The sequence below is a fragment of the Mastacembelus armatus genome, chromosome 20 (genome assembly GCF_900324485.2).
Source record: "Mastacembelus armatus chromosome 20, fMasArm1.2, whole genome shotgun sequence".
NCBI lineage: Eukaryota > Metazoa > Chordata > Actinopteri > Synbranchiformes > Mastacembelidae > Mastacembelus > Mastacembelus armatus.
In genome coordinates, this window is record NC_046652.1 from 8,324,687 (window position 1) to 8,338,620 (window position 13,934).

General features: G+C 40.3%; 1 protein-coding gene across 3 annotated transcripts in view; it reads left to right on the forward strand.

Annotated features, from left to right (window-relative positions):
* The window catches only part of ctdspla (CTD (carboxy-terminal domain, RNA polymerase II, polypeptide A) small phosphatase-like a), a 29,714-nt gene that overhangs the window by 6,718 nt on the left and 9,062 nt on the right, over positions 1-13,934 (forward strand). For 2 of the 3 annotated variants that reach the window (XR_003294791.2, XM_026292616.2), the window contains exons 2-3: positions 9,949-10,115; positions 11,346-11,378. Coding sequence is in view for 2 of the 3 variants with exons in the window: in XM_026292616.2 (XP_026148401.1) it covers positions 9,949-10,115; positions 11,346-11,378 (200 nt within the window). In the remaining variant the exon portion in view is untranslated. The remainder of the gene's footprint in view (positions 1-9,948; positions 10,116-11,345; positions 11,379-13,934) is intronic. The other variant, XM_026292617.2, reaches the window with a different exon arrangement.

Genomic DNA, 13,934 nt, shown 5'->3' on the forward strand with positions numbered 1-13,934 from the left:
AGCGGCTCCACAGCCAGGCCACCAGTGAACACGAGCCACAGGCCACCAGTGAAGATGAGCCACAGACTACCAGCAAACCCAAAACCCACCTTGTTTCCATGCTGGGCTTTCTAACTCCAACCCAGTTCATGTACAGCATCCCCACCTGTTCTTGGGGTTTGAGGGACACCTCTGCTTGACAATTAGATGTGTCCATTCTGTTTTAGGTCCTATGGTCAACCTCCTGAGAAGCCTCTACCTACTGTCTTCTCCTGTGGCTCCCTGAACTCTCTAGTTTACCTGCTCTCCAGCTTCCAGGCTGTTTGGCAGTGCCCAATATGCACCAACAGCTGTGAGGACCAAAAAATTATTGTAATAACTAATGAAATGATAAAATGGTTGTCAGAGTTTGTCAGAGATTTTCCACAGTCAATGAGGATTATCTCTTGCCAACACAGAAGGCACTAGAAATGTGTTTGTCAGATTTTCACATCTGCTCACAATAAAGGTTCAAGCCAAAAATCAGCAAAGTGGCTCTTAATTATAAGGCAGTCTGTAGATCTATGGATTATAAGACACAGTGAAGGAGATGCAATTGAACTGCAATCCATCCTTGAAGATGCCACAGGGGAACATAGCGTGGGATGACTCTTTCTTCACTCCCACAGTGGCTGACTGTGAATATTTAAAACATCACTGAAAATTTAATTTTAACTGCAAAAGAGAGAAAAGAGTTCCTATCACTTCTGTTCAGTATACTGGCTTCCAGTAAAATAGAATTTTAATCCCTTTTCTTGTTTATAAATGAAATATACTATTGTTGAAATATTGCATACCATGCTCTTAGTGCTACCAGGGTTGAAATAAGTATTCATATTTTACTAAAAGTATAGGTCTGATTCCATTTTATATGCTTCTTCTTTCAACAAATCCTATGGACAGACCTTTGGAGGGAGGTATCCTTTTTTGTGTGTCTGCACTACAGAAGCTGAGAATTATAAAAGTTCTTGGAAAGCTGTTCAGAAGAGCAGAAACTCTAGTCCAGTTCCCTTGGTGTTCCAACACAAATGTCCTCATTAAGGAATCTTTTCTGGACGCAAATCCTTGATGCGCAAATAAAGATGTCCTCTTTGAGGTTTTAGACCCTGGTGTACTATCATAGATGTTCCTGCTGTGGAATCAGTCCCTATTGATGGTTTGACAGCTAGTGCTGCCAGTATCACATCTGTTCCGATTCTGTTCCGTTCCTGTCTCAGTGCCAGTGTACAACACCCTTTTCCTGCCAGTAAATCAACAACTGGAACCATTGAGACCACCTTAGTTCTTGCCCCAGTGCAGCCCAAGCCAAGTGTCACCAAGTTTGCCCTTGCAGATGTTGTCTGCCTCCTGCTACTATCAGTGGCCAGGGCCACCCTCCAGAACTACCACAGCTTCTTGCCCGCATCTGAGGCCATGCACCTGAAAAGCCTCAGTTTGCTGTCCACCTCCAAGGCTGCCCACTGAAAAAGCTTTCATTTTCAGTTCGACTCCAGGACCTCCGAGAATGTTCACTGATTCCTGTTCACGTACTAGGTCATCTTCATGAATGGCCCCTGGTTCCTGCTCATCTTCCAGGATATTCTCCAGAAAGTCCCAGACTTCCTTCTCGCCTATGGAACCAACTACCACAACAGCCTCTGCTGCCTGGGGGGTTATCCTCCAGAATGACCTCAGTTGTAAGCTCACCCTAGGGGTTGACCTCCGGAATGACCCCTGATCCCTGCTCTGCTTTGGGACTGACCCCAGGAACCTCCCCTGCTTTTGGTCCGACTCTGGGGTGGGCCTTTTGTGGCTGTTTGTTTTCCTGTTTGCATTATGATGGACTTCTCCTGACATTGTTTTATTTACAACATAGATTTTATCTTACATATTTAATAATACTTTTATTTACATAATCCTGCTGTCATGTTTTTGTCAGACAATACTAGAGTCACATGATGATGTTTCTGTTTCTGTTAATACCAAGAATTTCCTGTGCTATAAGATGATTTTTGGTTTTTGGTTGTTTTTTGTTTTTTTTAATATATATATGAACTGGGCTCCAATCACTGAATATACAACTTTTTTTTTCTTTTAGTTTTTTAAGTTATAATCCATATAACTAATAGTTTACATGTTTACTTTTATTTTCAGTCTAGATGTGTATCCTTTCTTACCTAATGCCTTGTGATTGACTTTTTCAAGATGTACTATATGCTGCACAAAACTCCCTATGCAATGGTTACTTGTTAGTGGGCAAAAAGTAATATTTTTTCAAAATATTCATTGTGGGCTTTGAGAAGTCTATTAGTATTTCCAATAAATTCTGTAGTCAACCTGCATTGTGAGCAGTAATGAATTAATGTTGTTTATTTATTGTAATGGGAAAATATGCATTTTATTGCAACACAACAAGCACTGTTTGTACTTACAGTAAATTCAGTAAATCCCAGCATATAGGACTAATGTCTTGTGCCCTATTTTAATTTTTGGTGTGATTGATTGTTGCCATCAGTGGCTCTCCCTCCATCAAATGTCAAAGACAAGGAGACTGACACTATGGGTCTTGTGGTGCATGCTTCTTGTGCACTGTTTTAAATGAGCAGGTTTGTTATGGGATTACACCACCCTGTCTTTCTGTCACATCAGCATTCAGTGGCTACGAATGAGTGAAAACCATCATTATTGCTCCAAAAGCCACAGTCCCTTGGAGCCAGCGAGCCGCCTGTCACACAGTAGCCTGGACATGCTGCTCTAAAGCCTGTTTCTAATGGTACAGGACTATTGAGCTAGGATTAACTGAGCCAAAACAGACACTGTCAAAACAGATCGATACAGTCAGGGGAAAGGCAGAGGTCAAGGAAGGAAGATTGGACATGTGTTGGAAAAGTGTGTGTGTGTGTGTGCATGTGTATGAGAAAGACAGTGCTCAAGTACCATCTGTGTGTCTCTGGGGTTGCAAAAAGGTATCCAGCCTGGCTCTGACAAGGGGATGCTCTTTCTGCGTTTCTTGCCCTCTTCTGGCTGGCATTCAAAATCGGTAATTGGCTTTTTGAAAGGGAGATCATGTTTTGTCCATAATGATTTTCTGTCACCCTTTCTGAATTATGCTGCATGTCAGTTTGTGAGATATTTGACAGAAGAGTGGAAAAGGTTTATACATATTTAGACAAGCAAAGAATAAGCAAATGCAAGACTGCAGAGGCTTTTTTCTGCTTTTCCAGAGGTAAAGGGGATTATTGCTTAACTATAAATCTCAAGGGACATCAAGTGCGATATGTAGTGTGTGGAAATACAGAGATGTGGAGACATGGTAAACTGTAGCAGCTATACATAGGTAGTACACACACAGTCTCACTGATGTGTATATATATATATATATATATATATATATATGACTGACTTATTTTTATTACTTCTATTCATAGCAAGCAACATTTAAATGTGCATGAACTGGCCTTACTGCTATGTTGATGTCTGCTATATTTATGGGTAATTTTGTACTTGAGTGAGTATGTCTTACTCAAAGCATGAAAAGAATTGTAAAACATTTTTTGTGCCTCTGGAGGAGCTTTATAAAGTGCAATAACATAATGATGATGATGCTATAGTGATGTCATGGACTGGGAGATTTCACATTTTAACAGTGCATGTCACTGGCAATCCATTCATTCACCCATTATCTATATGGCTTATCTTGTAGAGGGTTTCAGAACAGTTGGAGCCAGTCCCAGCTGACATTGTCCAAGAGGCAGGTTACACCCTGGAAAGATCACTAGTCTATCACAGGGCTGACACAGAGAAAAACACTGACAATTTAGAGTCTCCATAGAGTCTCCAATTAGCCTAACCCCAATCTGCATGTTTTTGGACTGTGGGAGGTAGTTGGAGTACCCAGAGAAAACCCACACAAACACAGGGAGAACATGCAAACTCCACACACAAAGGCCCTGGGTTGACAGTGTTTACCACTGCACCACAACACCAGCCTACATTTCAGATTAGCGATGTAAAATTTGAAGACGGAGTTACTTGGTTTTAGAGCCACATTTCAAATCTGCTCAGTAGATAAACTTTTAGTTTTCCAACTGCTTAAACTTAAACTTAAGCTTTCTCTGAGGTCACCAAGTATTTGAGCATGCCCAAGTTCAAGTGAAGCCTGAACACATGCCTTAAATTTCATCTGACATTTTTTAAACAACACAGAGTAGTAGAGCCTTTGGTGTCAAGTGAAGAGCTGTAGAGGAGGTTTTATATATATATATATATATATATATCTAATGAATAGCTGCAGCCCTTACAAAAATGTGGGACGTATTTGATGCTGCTGGTTGCGTAAGTCCAGCAGAATAGTCAAATTTCACTCATTATTTCTCTCCGAGGTTTCAGTGACTTACAGTAATTCCCCCATGCTTGTCATCTCAATCATTTCACCAACCACTTGTCTCCCAGAGGCTGCAAACTGACCACCACAGCCCTTGCAATGCTATATGTTTAAGGCTAGAAAGCAGCGGCCCACATCTCTGTCAAAGTTCACAAAAGGAGCAGACAATTAGTACCATACTCACTCATGGGTACCATCCAACTAGTGTATGTTTATATATACATATGTGTCCCAGATGGAAAGATGCAGGTAGGAAAATTAAGCCAAAACAGCAAGTTAAGGGTGAGTCCCAGTGACTACAGGGTGCTAGACATGATTGTACCTCAACAGCCTGCAGTTTTTACCCCACCATCAGCTGTGTGTGGGGGAAAGTAAGGCGGCTTAACGGCAGTTTATTTTATCTTAGTGTGCTATTATTGTATCGATGGCTTCACACATAACCTACCAAAGACTTCAGCACATTAAAAACACAGGGTGAACTCATCTCATGCTACCTAACTCCACTCAGCTTTTTGAATTTGCTGTGTGTGTGTGTGAGTGTGTGTGTGTGTGTGTGAGCAGACACGTATTTAAGTGTATTGTGACGCAGATGCTCTTTGGTGTAAATATTGTTTTGCAAGATGATGAGCTGTAATCATCATTGCTTCTCTTGGTTTTTTTTTTTCTTCAGTTAATCTGTTTTAATGACTGAGGCCTGAATTTTTTTAACTTCTATGTTTAATAATTCCTAACTACTTATTTTTTGATTCATCAATTAGAAGTGAAGAAGTGAAGAAAGGATGACAGTAGCTCATTTTGGGAGAACAGTCACCAAAATAAGTACGGTTCGTGCTGTGGGCCAGATCAGCAGGTTGACAATGCATAGCTATCACTAGCATGGCCAGTAAAAATGCAAAATATTCACAGATTGCACCAAGCAGTTGATTATGGACCCATTAGTAGGGAACGTGAGCTGGGTAGGCTGTCAAATGGATGCATTTCACCATACTGGGTGTGTCTTGCATTAATAATCCTTTCGGATTCCAGATTTTCTTTTTCTGGTATTTTTAAAGCGATCAAAAGATGGATGTATGTTTTAAAAACAACTGTGAGAATAAAATAAAGTGTTTCCTTAGCATTATCCTAGTTGCACATATATTGCATTACCGCAGGGATTCCTTTGAATTATTTGCTGACACAGTGCACAACAAGGAGTTCCCTCTTGGCTGCTGTATGTTGCCAGGGATGGAAACCGCTTCACTTTCTGCCTCTGAATGTTGTCAGCTGAGGACATTAGATCCTATGCTCCAGGCAAAGAGTGGATTACCTGTTGGTGTATGTGTGTCTAGAGCTCTGTTCTTGATTTTGGCTGCAGCAGAATAACTATTTTATCTCACATGGTGTTATATAAGCCCCAGACAGCTGGTCCCACTTTTAATGAAACCACCCCACACTAAAAATGTCAGTGAGGGGAGGAGGCAAATAATCTGTGAAACCATCCGTGCTGCCTGAGACAATGTCAGGACTTTAACATGTCATTTTTGGTTTTTGGTGTCTCCTTGCCATGATGCCAAATTAACATTTATCATAAAGGCCTTTTTCGAGGTTTGCAATAGTTGGTTACAAGAGAGATAGTATAGAAATCTCTAGCTCCCAGCTGTTTTGTAAGTACCCAAGTGTGCACTTTAAAACCAACCTGTTTTCCATCTGAATTATTAAAGCTCCAGCTTCACATGGACTGTTCTCATTTACCTGCATGCCCCCCAGGTACTGTACACTTTATCTGCCTGACTGGTCAGCTAACTGCTGCTGCAGTGCAATGCAGTATATGCCACACTACCACTACTAGTATATGTAAATCCAGTTAGCTTATATGTGAATATTTGACTTTTATTATCACCAACACTGGGCAGTAAAGCATTACTTAGTAATGCAACAGTGTGGCTGCTTTTTTCACATTTATCTCATACATACATTGGCTGCACGCTGCCATATCAAGTGTCTCATTTAATCTTTATATGTGTATTAAATGTATTTGCAGGTATTTAAAAACACTTTTGACATGCAGGGCTCAATAGTGCAAATACGGCAGTGAGTAATATAACAAATCACTGCTGCCGTTGAGTAATTAGTAATGTCATCTATGATGATTAATATGTCATCTGACAGGACAAGAAACATGAGACGTTGGTTCAAACAAATCCCCAGATCAGCCACGTCAAAGGTAGTGTAGATGAGAGTAAATATAAAGGAGAATGGTAAAAATATTCCCCAAAGTATGAGCAGTAATCTACCAAATCAGGCCCATATTTATTTATTTATTATTTTATTTGGTCTGTGTTGAACTGGTGACCTGTTCAAGGTCTACCCCTGACTTTCACCCAAAGGTAGATAAGCCTTCATCATTTAAACCTGTTGTATTTACGTTCCTCCTGAACTGTTTCTTTAATATAATATTTAAATGAGCTCTATGGGGGTAATGTTTCCAGTTGAAGTTTCCTTGTAATAAAGATGAATAAGTGTTTAGTTTTCTGCCACCTCACCCAGGACCATTTGCCTGATTGATGAATGTTATGACAATAACCTTTGAGACTTTACACACTGTAAAGGGCAGAGGAGCAGCTATAGTAAAAAAAAAAAAGTGCTACTACTACAGGCTGCTATTTTGTGTTTTTGAAGCTACAGTAAATGAACACTTCAAAATTCTTGAGTTAAGACATGAATCATATTACCTCTCAAAGCTTGGCATTACTCCTTGTTGTGGATCGTGGGGGTGATTATCTTTTCCTTTCAGGAATGCTTAGAATTTCCTGCATTTTCCTCCTCTTCTGGCCTTGTTAGTCATTGTTTCCTGGGCCCGGCCGGCTCTGATTGATTAGTGAGCTTTTTATCACTGTTACTTAATGTTCAGTACATGCATTGACACAGGCGCTGAATTGAGAGGACTGTTTTCATAGCTTTCACATTAAGGGATTATGCTGCAGTGAATGAAGTTTATTCAGTAGGTAAAAAATGTGCACCTGCACTGAGGAGACACCTGATTTGACTAATTTCTGTCTTCAGGGAGCTTTTGTCAGATGCAGCCACTTAACATGCACCATCCTTTACCTAGATTTAGACTTTAGTGAGTCCACTGATCACAGACTATCATCTAACTCTTTGCTGTCTTTGAACTGTAATGTATTATTTTCTAGATTTAACATGTTGTGCTGCAGAGTTTGTGTGGGTTTAGGTGTCTGTGTCCTGAGTAAGTACGTTGCAAGGAATAATTCCAATGTGCTTCATATGTGTCGATGTGTAAAGAGCTTTGTGGATGGTCACTGCTCTGTGCACATGGTCGTTTGCCTCAACATGTGCACACGTGCTTCATGTATTCATGTATGCGTGCTTCCTTAGTTCCCAACAGCAGTCAACTCTCAGCTATGTTGTTTGTGTCAAAGGGAGAAAGGAAAGCTCTGTTTGTGTAGGGTGGTGGTGCAGGAGGGGGTGGAGTATGAATCAAATCCAAGTATAGACTGTCTCACCACAGTAACTCTCCCAACCCATTCTACACCCTTCTCGGCCCCTCACTCCTCCCTCTCCTTTTTCTCCCTCTCCTGTGCTTCCACCTGCCTTTTCAGGGGAATTGATTAAGGCAACATTCCAGGGCGGGAAAACGTAGACGTATAAAAAAAAAGACGGCGAATAGAATGAGAGGGTGAGGAATGTTTCTGAAAAAAAATGACCGTAATCTTATAGGACTAATGCTTTCAGTGTGTGTTTTCCCTTTTCTTTGATTAGATTAACGGCTGTCATGCTTCAAGTGCTATTGCTCAGCCTCTATATAACAGTAACCATTCAAGTTTACTTTTATATCTTCAGATAGAGAGAATTATAGACGATCGTACTGTTATTGGTTTTCTGTAAATGCAACTGGTAAATCATGTCTTCAGTGGTGGAGAACCTCCTTCAGTTACAGCACAGATTATAGTCATGCAGCATGTTTCCTTCCTTTTTTGATCTGTGCAACTGTGCTGTTTACTGAAGTGTTGATTCTTGGGAATATCTATCAGGGAAGAGGATGACCTGCCTGCAGCCTGTCAGATCCAGTCGGAGCAACCCGAGGATCATTCCAGGCATGAGTCCGAAGACTCTCAGAAGAGGAGCAGGATGCCGGCAGTCTCAGCATGTATGACTAACTGGGCTGCCTGAGTCATGCGGCTGTACAAACACATTAATGAGAAAGCAGCAAATACAGACGTGTGATGGCTGCTCCGAAGCAGGAAAATGATCAGTTCAGATAAAGTCATCCCATGGATACTTCAAAGTGCTTAACAAATGTGGGATTCTCTATGATCTTTAAAGTAACTGTACTACATAAATTTTCAACTACAAAAAACATCCTTCCATCCATTATCTATACTTGCCTATTTAGGGTCAGGGGCTGGAGCTTATCACGGCTCTCTTTGGATGAAAGGCAGGTGTGCACCCTGAACAGGTCACTAGTGACTTCAAAACCACCTCAGGATAATTGCTCTCTCAGATTTTAGACTTTGTACTGTGGCTGGCCACATTTTTATTTATATCCTGTCATCCTCAACAATAGTATCTGAATCTAAATCTAAAAATCTAAATCTGACTGAACAGTCACAGAGGCGTGCAGACCATTTGCAACTGCTTGTTTCTCCTCTGTCAGTGTGAAAGTAGGCCATGGGCTGCAGAGACAGTGAAGGAGAAGTGATGTAACCAGGGGCCTATATGTGTTTCTATGTTGTTTTCTTCCTCCCACTCAGCTACTGATTAAATCATTGTGCGAATCATTTGAATCTAGGTTCTATTATTGTCCAATAAAACCATATAACTGTATTTATTGACTCTACTGTGTTCACTTTGTTTCTTCTCTTCCCTCACTCTCTTAATATCATATTTTTTTCTCTCATATAGATTATTAATCTGTCTGTTATGCTGTCTTCTCTGTTCTTGCTCTTAATTAACCACACTTCCTTCCAAGAGGGCACCATAATGATTGCTATTTTTGTCCCCGTGCTCCCTATTGTGTATACCGCTGCCTCGCTGTGTTATACAACATACATCTCAGCTCCCGACACGTGGTCTGCAACTCGGAGCATGTCTTCTGTCCTTTTCCTTCAGAGCCTGCAGGCTTTTAAACAAATATGTTACATATTCTTAACAGGTGACATTGAAGTGAAATGGCAGTGAAACCACACTTGATTCAAAGTTGTGAGGTCAATTCCATTTCATGTCACTTTATACTTCAACTAAATTACATTTCAGAGACTTTTTAATCATACATACATGTTAAACAATTTAAAACGTTACATATACTTGTAGGTTGTTGTGTACAATTGTAAACTAGTAGGATTGAGTTGAAACAGCCATTTCAAGCAAATTAGATTCCACAAAATGTCAGATAATGTGGAACATTTTCAGTGCAGCAGTTTAGTGTAACAAGTTTTTTTTTTTTTTTTTTTTACAGTGTTGTATTACTAAACAGAGAGATCTGAATACTTCCTTCACTGCATGTTAGCACATGCAAAGCAGCCTAATCTGCTCTTGGTTCTTCTCTCTTCTTTGTTTCTCTCTTCCAGTCTCTCAGCCCAACAGTAGCCTGAAGAAGCATCGGAGCCGGAGCATTTTCAGCCCTTTTTTCTGCTGTTTCCGCAACTACAATGACTACCACGTGGAGCCACCACCCATCAACAACAAAACGCTTTCTGTTGCGCCGCCATCAGAGGAGAATGGCAGTCCTCCCAAGGTGAGGCTCATTTTTCATTACATCATAGTTGGCCAGAATCCAAATTACATACCATTTGTATCCACGAGACAAGAATAACTAGTGGGATTAGTTAATGTTTTGTGACAGAAATCCAAATTTGACTTGAGATCTCGTAACACAACATTTGTTTTTTGTTAACTAGAGCTTGTTAGAGTTTTCTTTTTCCTGCAGAGAGCTGAGGCTGAGGTGCTGTGCAGCCATGCAGAGCTCCTTATACAAATTTTTCCAGCAGCTTTAAACCCACTGAACCCAGAGCTTGTTTACCATCCATTGCTTGAAAATACGGGCTGTCTTCCCATCTGACATTCTTCAATATCTGCCTACGCACAGAGCCATACACACAAAATAACACACAGAGCACAGTGCATGCTGAGAACCTCAAAAGACACTCACTTGCTCGCTCTTTCTGGCACATGCTTGCACAAGTCTTGCTGTATACCCATGACAACACGTTTGCACACACACATGTGCTCATACTGGTGTTTCTTTAATCCCCATAAAGTGGGCCCTGTGTGTTTCTTGTGTGATGGATTGACTGGCACCCACGCCTCCCCCTGTTCTCACACATACCCTACCAGTGTAGTGAGGATGTGTGAAGCGAATGTTCTGACTATGGAAAAAGTGCCAAAACCTCAGCTTCTCCACAAACATGGTATTTAGCTGCCAAGGCAGGTACACAGGGCTATAAATGGGGCAGAAGTCATATCACATTTCCACTACTGTTTGCCTGTAAATGTCTCTCATTCAGGGAAGGAATGTGTGGCCCCTTACAAACACCATACATGTGGTCACCACTGACCTGCTTGGATCTACTTAACAAATGAGTTCCCATTAATCCAGAGTGAACCGAGAGAACCTTTCTATAAAAAGTCTTATTTTTGTGTGGGGCTGATTTTCGAGTTGGATACCTCCCAGCAGCGTCCTATTAATAGATTACTGGCCAGTCATATTTGTTACTATAGCGTCTATGTTTTTGAGCAAATTATTCTCACTTTTTCCTCCCTGTGTCTAGTGAATGTCCCTGTTTCCTCTCTCTAACTTCCTCTTACATTGTGCATTTGTCGATTAGAATATTGATGTTTTGGATTTTTTTACTGATTTATTTATTTTTTTTCTGTTTTCCCTTTGCTTGTTATTTATTTATTTATTTATTGTGGTTTTTCACCTTGTCTCTCTCGATCTCTCGTTTTCTCTGTTTATTTTCTATAGTGTGACCAGGTGCAGGTCATCTCCATCCCCAGTGTATGTATTCTTATCTTTCATTTTTCTTCATCTCACCCCTCACAGTAACCTATCCCTCTGCTTGCCATGCTTCATTCCAACTGTATGTTGATGAGGTGATTTAGGATTATTCTCAGGTGTTACACTGTCCCTTTCTGATAATCATACAACTTTTAAAAACTTTGCTTTGTGCTGCTTAACCTTCCCTCACACAATTAAGTATGTGAAATCTATTTACTATCATATGATAATAAATTGCTGTTTTGTCCTTTGGTCCATTTCTTCAGTATGAAGATCACAACTTCTTTTTTGATTAAATTTTATATAATCTTACACTAGGCCTTTATAGGTGCAGCCTGACTAATGGATGACTCTCCTTTAAAAGACTTCATTAAATAAAGTATTTGTCTACATTGCGAAGGAATGCATTGTGATTATGCACTACTATTGTACATTAGAAGGGGACTTAGTTTTAATGATTTAAGTCAGAAACCAAAAAGGGGTTTCATCAGTTTCATCGGATCCCTGCTTTGTTTGTGCTGAAATGGCAATTCATTTAGCCATTTTGGAAGCTATGCAGTGCCTGTGGTTAACTGTAATTTAGGATATTCACACTCACAGCATCCCACATCACAGCCAAGATTTAAACCACCCAGCAGACTCCTCCCATCAATGGCAGAAAGTGCATGTGGTGCTAAAGTCTGCTATTTGTGTTATTGTTTGGGTCTGGGGAAGGCCTCACCTAGGCAAATTAAATAACTGTAAATGTAAAAGTATAATGTAAAGCAGGGGTCTCCAACCCTGGTCCTTCAGCGCTACTGTCCTGCAGGTTGAACACACCTGATCCAAGTAATCAGCAGCAGGTAGTGCAGAGATATCTGAAAAACAAGCAGGACGGTTTGTAACACACTAGAAATGTCAAACTCAAATAGAAGGATGTTGTCAGGTGTAAAAACAGTTTCAATTTGTGCATTTGTTTGCAGCTTCTGCTTTGAAGTGTCTAAAACTACAAACTCAAAATAGCAGTTTGACCAAAAACTCAAAGTCTGGAAACTAGATTACTCCCAAACCTTTAGTAGCCATATCTCATGGCCTTCATCAGTGAATAGAGTGCGCTCAGCTGTGATGGGAGAGAAGACCAATTTATTAAAACATTATCATATTATACAGTTTTTATTAATTTAATAAATTAATGAATTTCATATAGTTTCAGTCTCACTACCATTGTGAACATCAGTTTGACTTTATTATATCGGCTAGTACATCTGGATTACTCTGTAGTCCTCACTTTCTGCACTTAAAATCCCAGAGTGGGAGGGACGTAACTATGCACAATCAAAACAGTATGGTAAAAGACATACCACAGCCATGATGAATGGACCTTCATAGTACTGTATATGGGGACATACTGGAAATGGGAGTGACTTTCACTTCCAGTAGAGAAACACATTTTTCAGCATGTTTTTTGTTTTAACTGCTTCATGGTGTTCAAGCGGCATTCATTTTAATCAGTGAGCATGTAGCACTGTGGTTTTGGAGTGCACCCCCTGCGCTGTGGCATGTGAAGCTTTTTTTTTCTCACATTACAGTTGCTGGATCAAACTGTGAAGGCCCATGTCAGTCTGTCTTTCTTTGCTCAACCTGCAGCTGTAAACCATATTCATCCTGGCTTGACACGAAATGTCCTTGCTCAAAGTGAATTCTTCCTCTGATACATCAGTCCCATGATTAGACCTGATAGATACTTTCAACGTGGCTAAAACACACTAAAACACTGGTACATACACAAAATGGACAGTATACTACTCTGTGTGTTTGTGAGTGTGTATGTGTAAGATCACTCCTCACATCTATTTGTATAGCAGTGTGTGTCCATAAATATATGTGTGCATGGTTGTCAGTGTGTGTGTTTACCCCCCATGGCCGCACCATCTGGCCCATGCCTATCTGTAACCCGAGGCCTGCTTGGCAGAGGACAAAACTGTTTCTCCTTTCCCCCCCTGACCCTGAAGGCAGCACAGAAACTGAGCTCAGTCAACATGTGATTTACAGTACAGTAGTGCGAATATTAGCATGGATGCATACAATAAAGCCACAGAGATGAAAACAATCTACATCTATATTTGTAAACTGAAACAGCAGTTTGACAAAAGATCTTTTAATTGTTTGCAATAAAGTAAACCTTTAGCTAGTAAACAAATGGAGTTTGCTCAGTGGTCATAAAATGTCTGAATTGATCTGAGCAGTTTCAGGACTTCTTGTCCATGTTCATTTTAAATTCTTATGTGGACTTATGTATATTGACAGCAACTGTATTGCCCAACTTTAATTTAGTACCTGTGACTTACATTTATGATGCTACAACAGCCAAAATCACAGACAAGTAAAACATTAGATTATGAATATACTGATACATATCTCAGCTCTTCAGTCATGTTTCCATGGAAGCTAAGTTTGGCTGATCTACAGGTCGTCGGTGCTGTTAAGATTCATTTCAGTCACCCAGAGCTGCAAAATTATTCTCTCCTTGATGCTGACTGAGCTCCCATCCCACTTTTGATACAGTATGGTTCTGTA